The following is a 23,385-nucleotide window of genomic DNA, read 5'->3' on the forward strand; positions in this document are numbered from 1 at the left end:
CAAAGGATCTTTGTGAGTTGCCTAGAACTTTCATCACATAAAAATGATGTTTGAATACAACATATTGGAAGAGGACCTATTTTAAATTTTTTTGGATCTGCCAAATGTATCCAGAACTATGTTGTAATTCTCTCTATACTTGCCAGAATAACTTTATATTAAGAGTAAATATCCAAAACTGATATTTCTGCTTGCACTTGCCAGTTCCTTAGATTTCTTACTGATTCCATGCCATCCCCTCCCTCAAGGAAACATTGAAGGTGTCACTCTATTGCAGTGGACTCCCCAGTTATTTTTCTATTGCATTTTGAAGAAGTCAGGTGATCAGTGTGGCACCATCAGTTATTTGGCTTTGTAATGATTTGCTGTAAGTGGAACCAAGATGCAAAGGCGGAATTATGCCCATACGCACGAGCTGTCACGGTACTACTTACAGTGAGTCCACAGGCGAGCAGGTGACACGGGATCCCCCAGGGCGTGGAGTCTAAGGGCGGTATTCTGCCAGGGACCACCTCATGAGGGTTTGGGCTTAGCTGCGTGCTGACCCCAGGTCACGACCCCCGGGTTCACCCTGCTCGCTAGGGAAGTACCAGAAGACACGGTTAGACAAGGATGGATGGATAGATGAAGCAAAGGAGAGCCGGATGGTGATCCAAGGTCAGGGCGGGCTGCAGACAATGCAATCAGAACAAGCCGGGTCGGTACACAAGAGATCAGTTCACGAGAGGTCAGGTAAAACAGGTTACACAAAGGGAGCTCAGAAACAAATGTTGCTCAAGCAACCAGTAGCTGGTTTGAAAGGGATTTAAATAGAGAAGCACATGAGGGGCTGGACAAGAAGTAGCAGGAAGGAATCATATGTTAGGCAACCAGTGAGGGGCAGCGACACCCATAACTGCTGAGTGCACAGAGCTGAACACCAGCTAGTGGAACAACAGGTGCCAGCCAACCTACAGCAGTAAAGGTGAGACACAGATCAGCTCCGCAGCTGATCTGTGACACGAGCAAATTTTCCGTCTGAAAAAACTTGGATGGTTTTTCCGATGAAATTCTGCTCAAGCTTGGCTTGCATACACATGGTTACACAAAAGTTCTCACAATTTTCAACTGTCAAGAACGCGGTGACATACAACTCTATGACGAGCCGAGAAAATGAAGTGCATGCATAGGAATTTTGCGTGTTGGAATTTGTACAGACGATCAGAATTTCTGATCTGAACTTTTTCTGACCGAAAAATAGATAACCTGCTCTCAAACTTTTGCTGGATGGAATTATGCCGGCAAAATCCGATGGAGCATACACACGGTCAGAATTTCTAACGAAAATCTCACATCCAACTTTTGCTGGCAGAATTTCTGATCGTGTGTATGGGGCTTTAGACAAAGGACTAGTAGGAAGTATTGATCTTTCCCCTTTCCTGATGTACTATATATTTTTCTGCAATATAAGTTAAATTCACAAAGATAGCACACCAGGATAAGAATACTTATATTCAAAAAAGTGACAGTTATTTTCAGTTCAGTCCAATCAGATTTGAAAATTATAGCCCCATAGTTCAAAATAACTACTGTATATGATTATACTTAGTTTTACTTATCAAGTAATTATACTTATTACAGTTATTATAAATAATTATACTTCTTTTTATGTTAAAGCCTTGTGAATCAAGAACCTATGTGTCTAGGTGGAGGCAACCATCTTGGTAGAGGCATAAGGTACAAGGTCATAGCCTTTAGCAAGGAGAACAGTGAGCAGCTCTAAATCTCCAGAAACTAAATGTCAGAGACTCAGTGATTTAGATGTCACACTGCAGACATGTGTCTATGAGGCTACAAAACTGGAGTGCCTTTGAGCTCTTACATACCATGAGGTGGACAATGCACAGTTAACACTGATGAATGTTCCCTATAACACAGCAAATCTTCTCTTTTTTTTTTACACTTTAACAAGACCGTATATTAGCTTTCCACAAAAACCCCATAACCTGTAGTAATTTCCATTTGAAACAATTTACTTGTGCATACTGTGTACATTTCAATTTGCATAAACTGCCACTTAATGTTTGAAACTATATTTTTTAGCGCATCCTAATTGTGTTGAAATTTCATTATGTAATACTTTACTTTGATGGGTCTTTTCAAACTTTGTATAGACCAAAGGAATATATAATACATACCTGTTGTTTCCAATGTGGTGTCATGACTGTGATTTCTGTTAAAGTGGATTACTTAGTTCAGAACGTGAGTTTGTATTCTTCAGATAAATCTGTTTGTTCCTTCACATTTGGCTCTTAATTTAATTGTCCACTTAGTTTCTTGTGTCACTGTTTGCTGTTCATGTGCTTGCGCTGCTGCCTGCCTCTCCCTTTCAATGTCCTAATATTTCTTTCCCTGCTGCCCACTATAATTTACCTTATCTCTGCAATGCATATTGGATCCAAAAGGAAACAGAGTCAGACCAAGATGATGAGGTAAAAATCATGCATTTGTTCTATTTTAATCAACCGTAGATATAGTTATAGTGTCAGCCATGTCAGTAATGACACATGAAATGCCCAGGCTTCATGATATATATGCATGCCATCAAGGTCTATGATTCCAGTGTGCTTTGAGCACATGTAGTAAGTCGAAGCTGAACTATGCAGCCTGCGTATTCAATACTGTATGTGTCTAGACATAGAAGGTTGACGGTCCCTTTTTAGGTAATTTATCCTGTTAAGAAGCTATTCTGTTACGATACATGTTGTTTTCATTCCTGTGTTTGCATCTCTCTATCTCTTCTTTCCTAACTTGTCTCCTCCTCTACCCTAGTATTCTTTTTGCTAATTTTCTTTCTAAGTTTTACCTTTTGTTTCCTCTGCCTTTTTTTTCCATTTCTCTCTTCTCATTTGCATTCCTTTTCTGTCTTCTCATTTCCATTGCTCTCCTCTCATCTAATTTCCATTCTTCTCACTTGATTTCATTTCCATTTCTCTTCTCTCGTCTTGTTTACATTCCTCTCGTCTCTTCTTGTTCTCATTCCTCTCCCCTCGTATTGTTTACATTCTTCTCCTCTTTTCTTGTTTGCATTCGTCTCCTCTCTTCTTGTTTACATTCTTCTCCTCTCTTCTTGTTTACATTCTCCTCTCTTCTTGTTTACATTCCTATTTTCTCTGCTTGTTTACATTCTTCTCTGCTCTTCACGTTTGCATCACTTCTCTCTCTTCTTATTTACATTTCTGTCTACTTGTTTACATTACTGTTTTATCTTTTCTCTTACTTTATTTTCTCCTCATTTACATTCCTTTCCTCTTTGTATCCTTACATTACATCCTCTTTTTGTTTACATTACTCTTCTCTCTTCCTGTTTCCTCCTCTCTTCTTGTTTCCATTCCTCTCCTGTCTTTTTTTCATTGCCTCTCATCTTATTTCCTTTCCATTTATCCTTTCTCTGGTTTCCTCTCCATGATTCTTTTCCTCTTCTCCTGTTTTCTTTGTCTTGACTATGTTTTTTGTTTTCTCCACCCCTTTTTTTTTTCTTTTGAATCTCTTCTCCTCACATTCCTTTCCTCTTGCCTTGTTTCCTTTCCTTTCCTCACCTCCCCTCTCATTTTCACTCCTCTCTTTTTTCTCTGATCTTGCTTTCTTTCTTATCCTCTCACCTTCCTTATCCTATACATTTTTTCTGTCCCTATCCTGACCTCTTGTTTCCTATGCTCACTTCTCCTGCTTATATGCTCACCTTTCCTCTCATTTCACTTCCTCTTCTTCTTTTTCTCTCTTTCTCTTCCACTCCGCTTGTTGATCTTCACTCCTCTTGTTTCCTGTCATCTAATCAATTATCTTTTTCTCTTTTCCCTGCATTTTTCATTAAGGCAGGTCATACACAGTTTGGATCTTGGCTGGTTTAGCAGGAGCCAGCTGAGATTCAAACCGTGTATGGGCATGCTGAGTGTACCAAGTTGATTAGCTTTGCCTGTGATTATCACTAGCGGCTGTTATAGCCGCTAGCAATAATCAGTTTTCTCATGGCAGGGACGGATTCTCCCACCCCCACCCACCAGGAGAAGACAATGGCTCAGCAGGAGGGATTCCCACATGAACACTGTCTGTGTTGATGGAGGAATCGCGCACATTTATTTCCTGTAAACCATGGTTGCAGGAAAGAAATATGGTCCGTGTATGGCCAGCCTTACTTGTCCTTATTTTATTTTATCCCCCTTCCCTCGTTACTTTCCTCCCCTGTAATGGTCTTTGATCTCCACTCCCTTTTTTGTTTTTCCGTATTTTCTCACCTTCTTTCCACTATTTTCTTTGCTTTTTCATTATCTCTTTTCCTTTCCTCTACTTTCTTCTCCCCTCTGGCATAAATGTGATTATTTTTCCCTTAGAAACAAATCCAAATTTTTGTTATACCATTTTTTTTGGAGACTAGGATGTGGTATGCTTGGCATTATTCGCTTATACCTGCTCCCCCCTGAACATGTTATTAAGCACCTGCCCTATGTTATTTAGCACGTGTCCCTTTTCCAGAACTGGGAAACAAATTCTGGTCTTATTTCTTAGTAGAGAGTTAATAATCTTATTGCAAAGGTTGAAGTAAAAAAAAAAAATAAATATATATATATATATATATATATATATATATATATATTTCCTTGCAGTGTCAAATATGTGGTTATTCTAAAACTCTTCATAGTAGTGCAATACAATGTCCCCTAAACATTCAAACGTAATTTACACTGAAGAGGTTTATTATAGAAAAGAGAAGTATGGGCTTGCTGTTTTTTCCTCCATTATACTTACCTAGGTGGATGCAGCATTGGTCTGCATCTGTCCCTCGGCACCTCTACACTGAGAACCGAGTGATGGCTTTCTCACAGCTTCCTGAGCAGAGAGCTGCTGACTCTCAATCAGCAGCTCTCTCTTCTCTGCTCCTCCATGCTCACTGGATCGCTGAGCTGTGGAGGGGCAGGGAGCGGCCGTCTCAGCCTCTCAACGGCTCGCTGAAAAGCTGAGATGGGCATCAGTCCAGGCACCCAGTGGATCCAGACTTCCATTGTCAGGTTGACATGGTGCCTGGACTGATTCCTGTGACGTCAGCAATAGCGGACTTAAGTCCACTCTCTGCTGAAAACAGGTCACAGGAGTGCAAAACTAATTGCACTCCTGTGACCCATAGGAGAAGCCCAGCCAAACAAGCTTAGACTGGACTTCTTCTTTAATGGAGAGGCTACTAAAAAAATTGATTTAAGTTACACGTGGGTAAAAACCCCCCACTGGCTTTTTATATACTTACTGGAAACTCCAGTGAGTATATAAGTTCTTCCTAGGACTCCAAGTTGGGTGGCAAAAGTGCCAAACTATGGTTCCTTGCTAATTTCTCACATACCTTGGAGGTTCTAGTTTTCTTGTTCATCTTGGAATGTTCCGACGCCTTTCTTTTCATTTTCCATACTATAAAATATCAGAAATATAGGACAGGGCGAGTGGGATCCCCTTGCAACCAGACCCCATGTAAGATATAAGAAATTTGGTTTATCACTCTAGTATCCATTAAATCTGAAATATCACTTTCTGTGTGGACCCTTATAATAAGATAATTAATACAATTTTAGTTTGCATGGTTCTAGCAACAGCTTCTATATAACAAATACTTTGTTGTTAGCATAACCAAGTAATTTTTTCTTCATTCCAAAATTTTTAATGCATACATTTGTCTTAAATGCTAAACAATACCACAGTAGATAAAGCTGTTTATTGTGTTGTGTTGTTTGTTCTATGTGCTCTGTGTAATTTGTTTATTTTGTTTTAATGTATGTGTAATTTAATAAATAGTCATTATTTGGGATTATTAGTGTTCATACCAATGGCTTAATAATTACAAGACAGACATTATAATTTTATATTTATTTTTGCTCCCCAGATGGACAAAGTGGACCGCCGTCAGAACTTTGTGTCTTTAGCTTTGCGTAAGCGATACAGCTATTTGACTGAGCCTGGAATGAGTGAGTTTAATAACCTTCTAACAATACTAATTACTCTAAAAGAACAGTTTACTTTTTGACATCAGATCATATTTTCAGATGCTTGAGAAGATGAGTAAAAAATATCACAGTAATATAAAATTCCATATATTTTGATAGTCTGAATGTGATTAGTTGATTAGCTTACTTTTGGGTTCCTGTCTATTTGAATATTGTAAATATTCATATATGAATAAATATTCACTAGTGCCAGGAAATGTGGTTTGGCATTGTAGTTCTATATAACCACAAATAAAAAGACCATGAGCATGGAGGGTGGCAAGAAAATAAAGAAATGAGAAACACAAAACATTCATTATCACCTAAATGGTAAAGGAGAATAGTATAATTTCTATATATTATACATGGTATTAAGACACAATTTAGAAATGCCATAAAATCAATTCAAGTAATGCAAGGATGTGGGATTCTTTCATAACTATTATACTCCTTGCCAAATAACATAGTTGATATGCCAGGTATGAGCAAGGGTATTTGATTAAAGTGATAGCTGCTGCACTAGGCTTCTTGTCACAAAAAAGAAAATAGAATAATAATTAGTGTTTCCACAGCATTTACTTGTAGTTCCATGTAATATAATTTATGAAAACGAGGATCAAATACTACTCAAAGTAAACCAAATTTTTGGCTTTGCAGGGTGAAGCACTAGGTATACATTAACACAACCCACCACAGCGCATATGCAAACTTTCCTTTCGTTTTTACACCACTCTGTTCAGCTACCAGGAGCAAACAAATGACTTGACCAAGCTACAAATAACCACAGTTCTAGCTTATATAGGGCTATAAACTCCCTTTGTGACAGTGTTAATTGGTCCAGTAATGTCATGGGGGTCACATTCTCCTAAATACCCTTAAGTATTGGGCATTCCCTGCTCCATGCGCTGAACAGAACAGCAGGCAAGCCAATGAAAGTCAAGTATATGCTGGGGAGAGAAAGCTGGTTAATGTAAACCTGTTGCTTTGCCTTGATTGGGCAAAGCACAGGTTTGCTTTGAAGAGGTAACATTTCAAGTTGGGAAACATCTTTGGACACTTGTTCTCAATACCCATAAGTCTACTTTTATTTCTTGTAAAATGACTAAACACTATACTTTTTTAAGCTCATACATATGTACAGCTGGAAAATAATTGTCAGGGCAAAAATTACCTTATGAGGAAATTCCTTGTTTTCCACTGAAATTAGCCCCAGCACACATCTTTAGCCCTTATTATATTTAAATAAACATTCAAGGTATAGATATTTTTACTTATATTGGTCCAGCTTGGAACAATGTAACTAATTATATACCATACCTGTGGAAATCACTGTGGCAGGCCCCGCTACTACAGTGATCTCCACTAGCTTCCAAGTCTCGCGCCGAGCGGCTGTTTTGGTGCATTGTGAACAATAGGGGGTTGCCTGCTTGGCATGGGCACCATTCAGAGAATGCTTTGCACTTTCTCAGTTAATGCAAGGCATTCTCTGATTGGACAAGGTGGAACATGTGAGTCTTAGTTTAATAATTGGTCCAAGTGGGACCAATGTAACAATGCAGAAATATCCATACCTGGAATTCTTCTTCCACTTACACACTAGCTCTGTACACATGATTTACATAAAACATTCGCTGATTAGTAGTAGAAATGCTTAACAAGAGCTTAACAATTTCTATAGTTTCCAACTGCACATTTTCTGACAGAAGGAAAGTTTGAGGTGAGATTAGCAGAAAATTAAATAAATAAATAAAATCTCATTAATGTCTTCATGCTTTGGTTGGTTTTATGGCATTCTGTCAAAAATATTAAACTGATGCAAAAAACTGATGTCATGATATTGTGCTAAAGGTAAACTCTTCTTTTAAAAAATATGACTTAGTAAGCAATGGTTTTCCAAGACCAGTCTTATTTTAAGGCCTTCCACGTAACTATACTGAGTCGTCATGAATTATGCTGAGGTCCAGTTGGGTGGAAGTTCTTTGCATGAAGCCATGTAACGGCTGTTGAGTGACTGGCTTTGGAAAATATTTGTATATTGTGCTTTTTAAAGATGCAATCTCATAATCCATCGCTTGTTCCAACATAACATTCCGTGCACGCTTAAATCCACAACTTTTTTTAAGTTAACCTTGCTTGACCATTTTCTCAATGATCACACATCTCACCTGTCATCAAAACACAGAGGCTTCCAATCCATTTCATGTTATGTTTAATTTGGTTTTATCAGAAATATAAGATGAAGAAGTGCATGAAAAATGCAACAAAAACTACAATGTTAACAGAATTGTTCTTAAAACAATGGGTCTTATTGGCTTTGTGATTGTGCAACTTATTTCAAAATTTTGCATGAGAGAGAGACATATATTTGAAGGTTTCCCCACATTTTGCACCGTACTTGCCTGTCATATACATGAATCTGGAGTGTGCATGAAAGATTCTGACAAAAGAACAAAGTTAACACTGTTTGTAGTTGATATTGTTTTCAGTTGACAGTAGTGTGTGTGTCAATATTGTACAACCAGAGAAACAGCAAAAGACAATACTAATTCCAAACACTAACTCTACACAATTATACTGTATTTTGCAGGGGAATACAGCTTATTTTATTAATAAACGGCACATCAGAAAGTCAATAGGAAGCTTGAGTAGCAGTGTGTGTTTGTAGTCCATTTTTGTGTGTTGTCTTTTCTGTCTTTCATTGTTCTTTCTGCTTCACGTCTTTTCCTTTGTTGCTTATATCCTTTGCTCATTTTACATCCATGCAGTCCCAGCTATTTTTTATTTGAGCCCATTCAGTTTCACCATAACCATCATTTTGACTCATATAAACAGTTGTACTTGCTTTTTGAAATTATATAATCGTTACTGACCAATTTTTTTCTCTGGTCTCTCTGTTTTTCCAATCATTTTTTCGTTAATTTTGCTTTTAATTTTGATTTACTCATGAAAGAACCAGTTGAACGGAGCACAGGAACAACAAGACCTGTCCCTGCCACTTATGCTTACAAGCCAGGCTTTCCAACAAGACCCTATCAGTCATGGACAACTGCTCCAATTACAGTCCCTGGGCAGACCAAATCAGGCTTTACCTCCCTGTCAAGCTCCTCCTCTAATACACCATCAGCATCCCCATTAAAATCAATTTGGTCTGTTTCTTCTGCTTCTCCAATAAAATCCACGCTAGGAGCTTCTACTACATCTTCTGTTAAATCTGTTAGTGATGTAGCATCACCAATAAGATCATTTCGGACAATCGCTTCTCCGATAAAAACTGTTGTGTCTCAGCCTCTGTATACAATTCAAGGCTCTACAGGGTCACCAATTAGGGCTTCTACAATAGCAGAAGCTCCTGCTTTCAAGGGATTGTCTTCCACCTCAGTTTTCACTTCCAGAACTTCTCCAGTGACCACTGCTGGGTCTCTTTTAGAAAGATCATCCATCACAATGACACCTCCCGCCTCCCCTAAATCTAACATCAATATGTATTCTTCAACTTTGCCTTTTAAATCAATCATTACTTCTGCAGGGTCACTTTCATCTTCAGCTCTAAAATCTGTGGTTTCTCCTGCTATCTCTGCTGCTTCTAAAGTGAATATTGCATCTACTCTTTCTTCACCATTAAAGATTGGGAATGGTCCAAGTGAGGTTGTATTAATGAATGGGTCTGCCTCACCTCTAAAGTACCCACTTTGTTCAAATTACATCAATGGCTCAGCTGTAAATTTGCAAGACAAAATTTCAGCAGTTACAAAATCCGCAACTGCTTCAGTTAGCACAACAATTGAGACAGTGGAAAAAAGCTACTCCATTCCCACTACTTCACAAATGTCATATTCACCTCTCAAGTCTTTCACATCAACAGCTTCAGCTTTTCAAACCATAAGAACTCCCCCTACTGGTGCAGTTTACACATCTTTTAGGTCTGCTCTGTCCTCTACTACCTCGTCTGTTACATCGTCAACCTTTACTGTACCAGTATATTCCGTAGTAAATGTTTTGTCAGAACCAACCTTAAAAAAATTGACAGAGTCTGCATCATTGACTAAATCCGCTGCTGCTCTGTTATCACCATCAAAAAACGCATCAGCAGACACAACCAGTCAGTTTAGTCGAATTTCTTCACCTCTTAAAACATCCTTATTTTTGTCTCCTGCTGCCCTCAAGTTATCTGCTACCTCTCCATTGTCTTCAAGTCAGGAGATCTTAAAAGACGTTGCTGATATGAAAGAAGACTTAATAAGAATGACAGCAATTTTACAGACTGATACTTCTGAAGATAAACCATACCACTCAGAATTAACTAAAGAAGTTAAAATTGAAGACGAAGAGCCATTTAAAATAGTAGAGAAAGTAAAAGAAGACCTGGTCAAAGTCAGTGAAATTTTGAAAAAAGATGTGTTTTTGGAAAAAATGACATCTCTTTGTGGTCAGGGGCAATCACCAGAAGATGACTGGGTAGAATTTAGTAGGGAGGAACTTGAAGAAGCTAGAGAGTGTGCCAGCACCACCCCACTATTGTACCCAACAGACAAAGTGGAGTTAAAATCTAGAACTTTATCTGAAAAAGACTATAATTTAACAAAGGTCATTGATTACTTGACAAATGACATTGGTGGCAACACATTTTCAAACTTGAAATACAAATATGATGATGGGAAAAAAGAAGGAGAAGAAAAGCAAAAAAGAATTCTGAAACCAGGTATAGCGCTACAGGACCATAAACTCAAAATGCCCCCATCAACAATGAGATCTTCGGCTTCTGAAAAAGAGTTGTGTAAAATTGCAGACTCTGTCTTTGGAACAGACATGATTTTAGAGTCACCAGATGATTTTTCACAACACGAGCAGGACAAAAGTCCTTTGTCTGATAGTGGATTTGAAACAAGAAGTGAAAAAACGCCATCGGCTCCTCAGAGTGCTGAAAGCACTGGTCCTAAGCCACTTTTTCAGGATGTACCCATCCCACCAGTGATTACTGAAACAAGAACTGAAGTTGTGCATGTTATAAGAAGCTATGAGCCTTCAAGTGGGGAGATTATAGAACCTGAAAAAGGGGAAATTTCACAAATAAAACCAGATAAATCTTTTATGGAGCTAGAACAAAGTTCACCTGGATCCATAAAAGTCAAAAGTAAGGGATTTCAGGTTAAATCTGGAATTGATGAGGAGGACCACACAGGGCTTTTAGGAAAAGGAGTAAGAGTAAAAGAAGAAACTCATATCACAACTACTACGAGAATGGTTTATCATCAACCTTCTCCTTCTGAAAAAGCAGAAAGGATGGAAGAAACTATGTCTGTCCATGATATAATGAAAGCTTTCCAGTCGGGCCGAGATCCATCTAAAGAGCTGGCAGGTCTGTTTGAACACAAAACTTCAGTAGCTTCGGATGTTCAGAAGTGTACAGAAAGCCCACAACAACTTGCTGAAAGGGACACCAAAATGAAACCAAAACTGGAGCGCATAATTGAGGTCCATATTGAAAAAGGTAACCAGGCTGAACCTACAGAAGTCATTATTAGAGAAACAAAAAAACATCCAGAAAAGGAGATGTATGTTTATCAAAGGGACTTAAGTCAGGGAGACCTAAACAGCAAAGATATGGTAGCAGAAAGAAGTAAAATATTTTCATACTCAGATGAACAAGGGCAGGCTGAAGAAGAGGAGCTAACAGTGGAAGAGTCCTTACCATCTTATTTAGAGTCTTCAAGAGTAAATACCCCAGTATCTCAAGAAGAAGACAGCCGCCCAAGTTCAGCTCAGCTTATCTCTGATGACTCATACAAAACATTAAAATTATTGAGTCAGCACTCAGTAGAATATCATGATGATGAATTATCAGAACTAAGAGGGGAGTCATATCGCTTTGCTGAAAAAATGCTTCTTTCTGAAAAATTAGATGACGCAGAGGAATCAGACCATGCTCTACTCCTTGGGTCGGACTTCCATCGTACTGAAAAGCACTACAGAGAGAGAGAAAGAGTGATCCCAACCCCTAAAAAGGAAATTCTGTCAAAAATATACAAAGATGTAACTGAAAATGGTATAGGTAAAATGTCCACTGATGACTCTCGTGATAAAGTGACAGTGTTGCATTATGCTGGAGATCCCAAAAGTCCCAAACATGCAATGTGGATGCGATTTACTGAGGATAGGCTAGATAGGGGTAGAGAGAAGTTGCTATATGAAGACAGAGTAGACAGGACTGTCAAAGAGGCAGAAGACAAACTGACTGAGGTATCCCAGTTTTTTCGGGACAAAACTGAAAAACTGAATGATGAACTTCAGTCACCAGAGAAGACAACCCGCAGAAAGAACAGTAAGGAGGTAGCCTCTGGTCACAGTTCTACTAACAGTAGTCCTGAAAAACTTAAATATACTGAAATGAGAACATCCAGTGATGACTGGACAAAAAACCCCCAGTTTATGACTGATGGAAAATGTGTCACCTTGGTTGATGACCGAAAAGCTACAAGTTTGCCTTGCAGTCCAGAAAAGAGGGCTTTTGATCATAAGGCAGAGAGTCAACAATCAGGTTCACAATCTGGCTTCCAACTAACACAGTCAAAGCTCAGCTCTATTAAACTAAAATTTGAGCAAAGTATAAGTCTCAAAAACAAGGACAGTTCACAGGAAGAAAAAAAACATGAGTCTCCATCAAAAATTCCTGTGAAGAAAACACAGGACAATCGACTTCCATTTTTCCAGTTCCAAACAAAGGATAAACAACAAAAAACAATTGATGAAATGAATGGAGAGCTACCTTTGCTCAAAGAGTCTATTACAGAAGCCATTAATGAAGAATGTTCCAAATTCAAAGAAAGGATTAAAAATAGTGCTGGATTTTTAGATCAGAAACCTGACAAATTGATTGGAGGACTAAAAGACCAATACGTACCACAATCAACAAACGCTACAACTGGCCAAACTGTTTCTCCGGACAAGAAAGTTTACAGAACATGGGAAATGTCTGGCAATGCAAATCAGAAAACACAAAAGGAAAAGCTAAAACATGTTATCATACAGGACAAAGATTCAGAATTGGATGGAGCTCATCTTCCAGCCCAACAAACTGTTAAAGAACAAACACCAACCAGGAATGGATCTACCACAAAAGAAATAAAGGAGAATTATGTTAAATCTCCTTCTAAAAAACTTTTATACACTGAACTTGCTCGTAAGGATGTAGGATATACTAATGAAGAAAAACTTGAGAGCAGGAAAGAAGGGACAGGTTCTCATATCTCTATAATTAATGAAGAGAAGAAAGGATTAAGCAGTGTTGATAATATTAGCAGCCATTTAAAAATTAATAGGGAAGGCACTAGTGCACCAATATCACCAATAACTAAGCAGATTAAGCCTGATATTCTTCATTCTGCTTTCATTACAGATGAAAGCAATAGACGCACTAGTAGTGGCCTGCAGGGCAAAGCACAAGATTACCTTGGGTTTTCACCTTATAATGAAGATACTGAGCTCTCCCCTGTTAAATCCCCAGATTCTTTAGAGATTAGTCCTAGCAAAGACAGATTAGCTGGCTTGCATGAATCTATGACATCTGAGGACAGAAATTCAATAGCGAATGCAGAAGTGCTAAAGGAGATAAAAACACTACCAGTCTATGTTAGTATTGTACAGGTAGGAAAACAATATGAGAAAGAGGTGCAACAGGGAGGTGTTAAAAAAGTTGTTAGCCAGGAAAGTAGGACAGTTCAGGAAACTAGAGGTACACTTTTTTCTATTAAACCACAGAAACAACCCCCATCTCCTCAGGGCAGCCCTGAAGATGATACCCTGGAACAGGTGTCTTTTATAGATAGCTCAGGAAAAAGTCCTTTAACTCCAGAGACACCTAGTTCAGAGGAAGTCAGCTATGAATTTAATTCCAAAACTCCTGACTCCTTAATGCCATATATACCAGGAAAACCAAGTCCAATACCTGAAGTATCTGAAGAATCAGAGGAGGAAGAAGTAGTCAAATTACCATCTATTAAACAAAACATCCCAGATGCCCAAAATATTGACATAGTAAAACCAGTTACTCTTAGCAAGGACTCAAGCAAAAGAACAAAGGACAATAGAGTGGCATATATTGAATTTCCTCCTCCGCCACCTCTAGATTCTGAAAACAGTGATTCAAGTAAAAAAAATTTAGAAAATTCAACAGATAGTGAAATGGAACTTACTGAAGTTAATTTACAAGATGATCAGGACAAATTTCTTTCAGCTGAACCTGTAATTAGAGTGCAACCACCGTCTCCTGTCCCCCTTGAATTAGATGCCACTGATTCTAGTGATGATGAATCTGTTCTCCAACCTGTTGCAATTAAAAAGTATACCTTTAAAATTAAAGATGAAGAAGTAAAAGAGTGTACAAAGATAAATGGTTCTGGAAAGCCCTGTCCTCAAAAACAGTCTATTGAAACAGACATGGGTTTAAGTTCCCCATCCAATGACCTAGAGCAAAATGGTAATGGCAACGACCAGTCTATTACTGATTGTTCTATAGCAACCACTGCGGAATTCTCACACGATACTGATGCAACTGAGATTGATTCTCTTGATGGTTATGATCTGCAAGATGAAGATGATGGGCTGACTACTGAGAGTGAGACAAAACTTGGGCTAATGCAGGATGTGGAAGTTAAAAAGGAGCCGTGGACTAAAGAGAGTGTTCTGAAACATAGTGATCGCAGCTTTAGCCAAAGTAAGCTTGAAGTTATAGAAGAAGAAAAGGGAGTAACTGAGGAGTACAAGCCATGTAGAAAGATATCCGATGGCGAAAAAAACACAGATCAAAGTGACAAGAAGGAAGAAGGGGCACCATCCTATTCCTTAGAAGGAAGGCATCCAGATAGACCAGTGTTTCCAGACACATACTTTAGTTACAAAGTGGATGAAGAGTTTGCAACACCTTTTAAAACAGTAGCTACAAAGAGCCTTGACTTTGATCCCTGGTCCAGTAAACCAGGAGATGATGATGTTTTTGAAACAAAATCCAAAGATGAAGAACCCAAGCCTTTTAGTCTGGCTGTAGAAGATCGTTCTCAGGCAACCACACCAGACACAACTCCTGCCAGAACGCCTACAGATGAAAGTACACCAACTAGTGAGCCCAATCCCTTCCCATTTCATGAAGGGAAGATGTTTGAGATGACTCGCAGTGGTGCTATTGACATGAGCAAGAGGGATTTTGTTGAAGAAAGACTCCAATTTTTCCAGATTGGTGAGCATAATTCTGAAGGGAAGTCAGGGGACAAGGGGGAAGGGGACAAAATTACTTCCATCACACCTCCACAGTCAGGGGACATCTTGGTAGATCCCATCCTAGAAAAACAAGTAGAGACATCTACAGTTGAACATTCTACCATCATCCAGGGAAATGGAGATTGTCTTGATGCAACAAATGGTAATAATTCATTGGAGAAATCAGCAGCTACTACCAATTGTAAAGTTGATCCTAAATTGCGCACACCTATAAAGATGGGCATATCTGCCTCAACAATGACAACGAAGAAAGATGGCACTGGAGAAGTGGCAGATAAAACAGAGGCTGTGCCAGATTCTCATGTACTAGATAATGATAAGACTGTTTTGACAAACATATCAACCAATGAGACAATCATTAGTCACATAGAAATACATGATTTTCAGACAGAAAACTATAATAATAACAACAACTTGGATTCATTAGCTTTAAATGTAAACAACAATGCAATTAATTTGGTATTAATTAAAGACTGTGAATCCAAGTCTGTGGACAAAGTTAGCAAAATGAAGGGCAGTGTTAATAAAGAACAGGGGACAGTCAGTCTAGACACGGATAGGGAAAAGAAAAGAGCCCAAAAAAGTCAACAGAAACTGACAGATTCATCAGGGAGTAAACCAAGATCTAAACTGCCAGTTAAAGCCATATCAGTTAAACCAGTAACTAACCAGTCCAGCAATACAAACACTTCATTCAGTAGAAGAACAGCACTTATTAAGAATGAGAAAGACACAAGACAGGAACACATATCCAGTATAGATAGTAGGTCTTCTAAGATCCCCATAAAGAACATGAGTAAAGTAAATACAACAATACAGAGAAAAGCTGCATCGAAACCTAAGCAGAAACAATTAGAGAAGGAGGCAACTAAACCGACTCCTTCAAAGTTACCAGTAAAGGTAAGATCTTTGCCTTCTGCCACTTCAGCAGCCAAAGTAAAGAATCATGAGTTCAGTGAGGTTTGTAAACACTCTATTGAATATTTTAAGGGAATTAGTGGTGAGACATTAAAGCTTGTGGACCGCCTTTCTGATGAAGAGAAAAAGATACAGCCTGACCTCTCTGACGATGAAGACAGTACATCGAGAAATACGTCATTATCTGAAGCCACCCAAGTCTCCCAGCCTTCAGTAACATCGAGGTCTGCTAAAGACATGAAAGCAGACGCAACATCTTTAAAATCAAAGATTGAAAAGACCGACAGTGAGAGAAGGAGCAGTAGAAGGACTGGTGAGAATAAAGGCAGTCAGGTTTCTGGAGCTGTAATAGCTCACATCGTGGATATCCAGCTTAGTTTGTAAACCTCTCGACTTGTTGACCTTAGTGCATGACCTGTCGTGATTGCTTGTGGAGTGACCTTTGTTAGTTTCCATTCTTCCATTGTCATCTGTGTTTGTTGTCCACTCTATTCGTTCTGTCTAGAAAACATACACTAGTTATCTAGAGAAGCATGCCAAAACATTCAGAGAAATTACACTACCCATGATTGTAAACATGTTTCTAGCCTGTACATAGACAACACCATCCAACACTTGTACTCACCTTCTGTACACTCAACTAGCATGTCTACTTCCATTCAGTAACTGTGCTCACGTACTTAAACTCTAGTCATCGCACATACAAAATTACAACCTGTAATAGTTAATTTTATTTTAAAAATCACTAATTACACACACTTTTGAATATTGTAGACTAGAGCCACAACTCTGCCACACATGTGTGAAACAAAATTTTTTTGTTATAATTATACTTTTGTAAATTCCAGGTCCACAGAGTCCATGTGAACGTACTGACATAAGGATGGCCATAGTTGCTGATCATTTAGGACTTAGTTGGACAGGTAAGACAAAATGGTTTCAAAACATTTTAAATATCATCTGTATGTTTAAAGACTGTGATTAAAAATATATAATGATATAATTTCCTTTAGGGGGTAAAGCCAACTACTGTATTATACAATTTGCATTTATTGATTATGTTAAATAATGTTACATAAATGATTAATCACTAGGCTTTCCTTCCATAAAAACTTGGAGAGTTCTTTATTCTTCCTACCATATTTGGACTCTTGTTTGGTTTGGGAAAAATGGATAGTGTTTTACTACCAGAGTAGCATATTAACTAGCATCACAGAGATGTACATGAACTAGAAAGTTTCACTGTAGCGAATAATTTGTATATGCATTTTTTGTGCACTTTACTGTACAGTACAGTATAGAGTACAGTAGTACAGTATCATTATTCTTGTGATAAGTACGATATTGTAGACCTATTACAGTATAGTATTTTATAGCTGATTGTGTTGGGTACCTAGACTAACTTTGTTGGACTTACGAACAAATTGGACTTGCGCACGCTCTCTCAGAACATAACTTGTTTTTATGTAAGTGACGTACTATATAATATTTTTTGAGGCAGAATGAGTGGAAAGGCTTTGCCTCAGTTCACACTATGAACTGCATATAAATTGCACAGGAACCGCAGCGCATTCATATGCAATTTACATATGATTCAAAGTGGTGTGATTTAGGCTCAGTTCACACTAGAATTGGCTGCGGATCATACAGGAATGCTGTGCATCTCCATTCTCCGGTTCAGGGACAAATCAGGGCCGAATAGTTGCCTGAATTCGGGCCTGAAAGTGAGCTAAAGATGCACAGTGCAGTGCGCTCTGCAGCTGCCCCGGAGATATGTGAACTGGCTCCATAGAGAGACGGTCACATTGTCCTGATATACGAATTGGATGCGGGGAAACCCACATTCAATTTGCATAGGTGTGAACCCAGCCTTAAACCCATTAATTTTGCTCAAATCGCACCACATCACACCAAAGTTGTGTATGCACCAATTTTGGAACTGCACTGCAACCTAACTTAAACTGCATTTGCAAACTGCCTTTGGGGTGTCATTACGATTGCACTGATGCCCACTGCAGATCGCAAGGGCAGTGAAATTTGAATGTGGTGCGACAAATGCGCACAGATCGCAGATTTGTCCGCTAAACCTAGATCACATTAGTGGACATTTGAAACATATGTTCTTTAATGTTGTTGTTTTTTTTTTTTTTTTTACATTTTTACATTTCAGAACTTGCAAGAGAATTGAATTTTTCAGTTGATGAAATTAATCAGATTCGTGTGGAAAATCCTAATTCTTTGACCACACAAAGCTTTATACTGTTAAAGAAGTGGGTTATAAGAGAAGGCAAGAATGCAACAAGTAAGTACTCTTTCCTTGCACATATTTATTTATGTAGTGGATAACAGAATAATCTTATATGATAGGTATTTTATTAGTGTTCAATTAAGTTTCGGTTTACATTAGATGCGGTTCAAATTCACAGCAAATTTGCTGCAGATTCCACACCGCTTTAAAGTCGCAACCCGTCCATGCGAACCGATTTTGGAGTGTATGTTTAGTTAAGGACACCTCGTAAGCGGTTTGCAAAATGCAATGTGATTTACAGAATCGGATCACATGGGGGTAAATGTGTAAAAAAGGGTCCTGAATGAGTTTGTTGTGAATGTGGGGGTGATTTGAGCCATACAAATCCATGGCTCAAATCGCACACCCCAGAGACACCACATGTAATTCACACAGGAATTTGCTGCAATTCCTGTGGGAATTACATGCAGTGTCCCACACCACATTAGTGTTAACCTGGGCTAATACTTATAATTCCTTGCTGGGTGGCAACCATTGATTACAGAATACCGATTTACCTGCCAGAGTGATTGCTTGCACCACCCTGCCATAATCTAATACTACATAATCTTTGGTTTACAGGCGATTCTGTCCTCATTGATACTCAGCCCTTTCACAGTCGACATTGCTTAGATAAGCTTGCTGAAGTTTCTTCAGCATTCAACGTTTCTGGGAGGGTCAGGTGCCTAAGCCCACCTCCCTTACTTCCCTCTATGGTTTTATTATGGGGCACAGTACTGGCGTAGGGACTGGCAGGAGCCAGAGAATAGTGAGAGAACAGTGAAATATCCAGATTTCTTAGCAAGCGTATTTGTAGAAGATTGTGGAATTCAGTGCCAGGAGGACATTTTTTTATTCTATACTAATAAAGTACTTTATATAATATAATAACTGATGACTGTTGCCTATTTATGAAATATAGAAACTGATTAACAATGTGTTAAATATGAACCTATATAAAGCTACCGATGCAATAGCTCCATTAGTTTTTTTAACAATGATTACATAATCCAGCAAAAGCAGAGATTATGGCTGGGTTTACATATGCGGGTTTCTCCGCATTCAATTCGCATTACATGAAAGTGTGACTGGCTCTCAATGGAGTCGGTTCACACATGTCCAGGGCAGCCACCGGCCTGGATTTAAAAAGGGTCCTGTACTTGTTTGAGTCCCATTCAGGTATGAATTCAGGTAAAAATACTGACCTGATTCGCACCCAGACACGCATCGGACCCCAGGCACGAACCAGTGGCCGCACATATGTGAACCCGGCCTAAATAATCCAGTAAAATGGATTTTGCAGCAAGACTTTTTTCTTAAAGAATTATGGGGTTGATTTACTGAAACTAAAGAGTGCAACATCTGGTGCAGCACTGCATAGAAACTGATCAACTTACAGTTTTTTTGTCAAAGCTTAATTGAACAAGCTGAAGTTAGAAGCTGATTGGCTACCATGCGCAGCTGCCCCAGATTTTGCACTCTCCAGTTTATTTAGTCTGTCTGCTATTCACCATTTTAGCACTTCACTTTAAGGCCGGGTTCACACTTGAACACAGGACAGGAGTGATGTGCGTCCCTAATCCCTGTTTCAGGAAAAAATCAGGGCAGAATCTATGCCTGAATTCGGCCCCGAAATGGAGCCAAAGACACACAGTGCAGTGCGCTCCGCAGCCACAATGGAGATGTGTGAACTGGCTCCATAGGGAGCCAGTCATATTCTCCTGCTATGCAAATTGGATGTAGGGAAACCCGCATCTAATTCCCATAGGTGTGAACCCGGCCTAACATTGCAGTACCCCATGAAAAGCATTGATGAAACACACGCAAAAAAAATAAAAAATTTAAGAGAGAATATGGATTTAATGTGTAACTAACCTCATCATTATGTCTTATTTATTTTTTTAACATTAGTTTTAGGTGCAAACTGTGATTATAGCTGTACATAGGGGCAGCCTATCTTTTAAATTCATTTTCTAAACTTATCTCAGTTGTTAGAAGAGACAGAGTAGTTGCTGGGAATACAGTAGAATATTTTTGAATAAAAATTTATAAGAAAACTCTTATGATGATTCTTATGAAAATTCTCAGTACATTCGATGTTTTGATGAAAGTCATTCAAAAATGTTTTTTTATTTAACATTCGATTTTCTAATGAATGTAAGTTACTGAATGAAAACCACATAGATTGTTAGAAAAACATTTGTTCGAGAATTTTTTTTTTCATCTGGCTGTTTCCAATTTTTCCCCACTGACAAATAAAAAAGTAAACAAGCGCTCTTAAAATTAAAATTTTTGTTCAAAAATCTACTAGCGTACTGCATACCCAGTTTAAGTCACTAAGGACTCCCCGAAGTAGCCTATCTACAAATCTTTATTTAATACAATGAGATAAATAGTGAATAGCAAGTTTACAAAAATATGAAAGTCAATTCAAACACTGCTAAAATAAATCATAACTTGCACTGAAAGAAAATACACTGGTCTTTATCGAAAATGCATCTAGAAAAGTGTCAGCATTGTACTCTCATGACAATTTATTATACATTTAATGAATGAAAGATGTATGGGTATATATTTATTGTATTGCCTGTATCTCATTCACTTTATACACAAAACTAACTTGTGTACGTTTTGTTTTAAGCTGATGCCTTAACCAATGTCCTAACGAAGATCAACCGAATAGACATTGTGACATTGTTGGAGGGTCCAATATTTGACTATGGAAACATTAGTGGAACGAGAAGTTTTGCAGAAGACGGCAATGTGTTCAATGACCCCGCTGTTGATGGTAATTATATAGCTTGTACAGTATGTTAATAATGAAAGTATAGGTTTGTAAAGGGAACCCACTACTGTTAAAAAAACAACCTTTATTCATAGGTAGAAATACAGTATTTATCTGTTTAGTGCATTGGAGGGAATATTGACTGACACTGATTGTTTGGTTAGTCATCCTATTTTAACTAAACCTTTGGATTCCTTCATAAGACAGTTACAGAAGAAGTAGATTACCTGTCCTTTCTTCTGCATAGGAAATGCTGAGAAGAAACAATTAAGTCAGACATCAAAAACCATCAGTTTGTTTTCTATGTATTGGGAGGAAACCTGGCAAATAGTGAAATGCAACACAGATTGGGGAGAAGACACAAACTTGTGTGCAGATAATGTCCCCAGAGAAAGTAAAATCCAGTCCCTCAGTATGGTATGGCTAAAGTAAGTGCTTAGCCAATGTATTGGCTAGGTGTAGTTGCACATTGCTTTATGGAAAAATGTTTAGGCCGGGTTCATATATGTGTGAATTGGATGCGGGTTTCTCCGCATCCAATTCGTATGACATGCGAGTGTGACCGGCTCTCAATGGAGCCAGTTCACAGAGGTCCTGGACGGCCGTGGGATCCCGTTCAGGTGTAAATTCAGGCAAAAAGTCAGACCTGATTTGCACCAGAACTGGTGAACAGGAACGCACCGGACCCCATGCGAGGAACTGCGACCACACATATGTGAACTCGGCCTTAATGAACTTGGCAACTACTTGTTTGTGGAGATTAGAAACAAAAAGAAATCACTTAAATTTACTGTGCTATTTGACATGTAAAAAATAAGTTATAAAAGGTCTCACCAGTACTGCTATAATTTCTGTCCTTTTAGCCAAACTATTGCTGTTATTAAAGTGACACTAAACTGTTTGACAAAAAGGAAATAGCTCTAAAAGTGCATTTTATTGATGTTTGTCTCCTCCAAATCTCCAAATTATTATTATTATTTGTATTTTTATGCTGCTGTGATCTGCCTTTGTGTTAGGTGATGACTATATTTGTTCTCTGTGGTCCCACTGTATGTAGAAACATAGCCACCCTCTATTACTCCCACAATGGAATAGAGACTATGGACTATTGGATTTGTGGTGTGCATATGTGAGAGCAGTGCACATAACCACAATTAACATGCACTGCTTGTTCAAAACAATCTGAAATCAGGAGGATAAAGGAGTGGGTTGGGAGCACATTAAAGAAACAATTTAATGCAAAACAGATTACTGGACGAATAAGTAGTCATGTGTGGTCTATCTTTTGAGAATAAGGGTATTGTTTAGTGTCACTTTAAAGCCTATGTTTACATACCTAATTGCATATAAGCTTTGCTTACAGTCATAGTCATTCAAAAGTGAATGCTGTATTTTCATTTACTCAATTTTTATTTATCCATTCAATTCTTCTACATTACTTTTTATTTTGTTTGGGCTTAAGGGTTCACCACATCCTAGCAACATTTTGCCTTTTGAACAGGATTCGAAAACCAGCAGCTTTAAAACATGGCCTCTCAGGCTTTGTATTATGCATGGTAGATACCTCAGTTGTATCTTTTGTCAATGCCTGTGGGTAGTTCTGAATGCTTTTGATAGCCCTAATGGGGCAGACAGATTTTGTGGCGAACTTTGGAGGCTGGTTTCATTTTAAGGTAAAAGTAAAGGTACTGCTTATGTTTAGATGTAGTTAGGGATTCTGGCTTTGCTTTCTGATCGTTTAAAAGCAGAATCACTAACACTTGCTGGGATCACTTTTAGAATATGAATTTTTATCCTGGTAGTGTTGAAATATTCTGTAACTGCTCCTGTCCTTCTGATTCCTCTGTCCACCATGCTAGAGTACCTACTCTCTGCCTAGTAATGCTACTGGTTTCATCACGCTCTAACATAGGCATGAGCCATCATCGCCTTCATATTTTGTTGTTGGAAGAAAATCATTTACAGAACTACTTCAAAGTAAATCCTTTACTTAAAAATACAAATTGGTGTCATTTTGTATTTGCAGTCTGTTAAATGTGAAGATTTCAAAATTTTGTCATTTTACTGCGTATTCCAATAACATGCATGTGAAATGCACTGCTTCCTTTTGCAGGCTTGTT

General features: G+C 38.3%; 1 protein-coding gene across 46 annotated transcripts in view; it reads left to right on the forward strand.

Annotated features, from left to right (window-relative positions):
- Positions 1-23,385, forward strand: part of ANK3 (ankyrin 3) — a 906,473-nt gene that overhangs the window by 852,060 nt on the left and 31,028 nt on the right. For 26 of the 46 annotated variants that reach the window (XM_077454076.1, XM_077454078.1, XM_077454087.1 and 23 more), the window contains 6 exons: positions 2,445-2,471; positions 5,906-5,987; positions 8,956-11,493; positions 17,042-17,116; positions 18,364-18,495; positions 21,122-21,268. In XM_077454076.1, coding sequence (XP_077310202.1) covers positions 2,445-2,471; positions 5,906-5,987; positions 8,956-11,493; positions 17,042-17,116; positions 18,364-18,495; positions 21,122-21,268 — 3,001 coding nt within the window. Of the gene's footprint in view, positions 1-2,444; positions 2,472-5,905; positions 5,988-8,955; positions 16,507-17,041; positions 17,117-18,363; positions 18,496-21,121; positions 21,269-23,385 lie in introns of all 46 variants that reach the window. The other 20 variants (XM_077454102.1, XM_077454107.1, XM_077454106.1 and 17 more) reach the window with 6 other exon arrangements.

This window comes from Lithobates pipiens, unplaced genomic scaffold, assembly GCF_037356315.1.
Source record: "Lithobates pipiens isolate NorthernLeopardFrog02 unplaced genomic scaffold, aLitPip1_a1.2 Scaffold_25, whole genome shotgun sequence".
Classification (NCBI taxonomy): domain Eukaryota; kingdom Metazoa; phylum Chordata; class Amphibia; order Anura; family Ranidae; genus Lithobates; species Lithobates pipiens.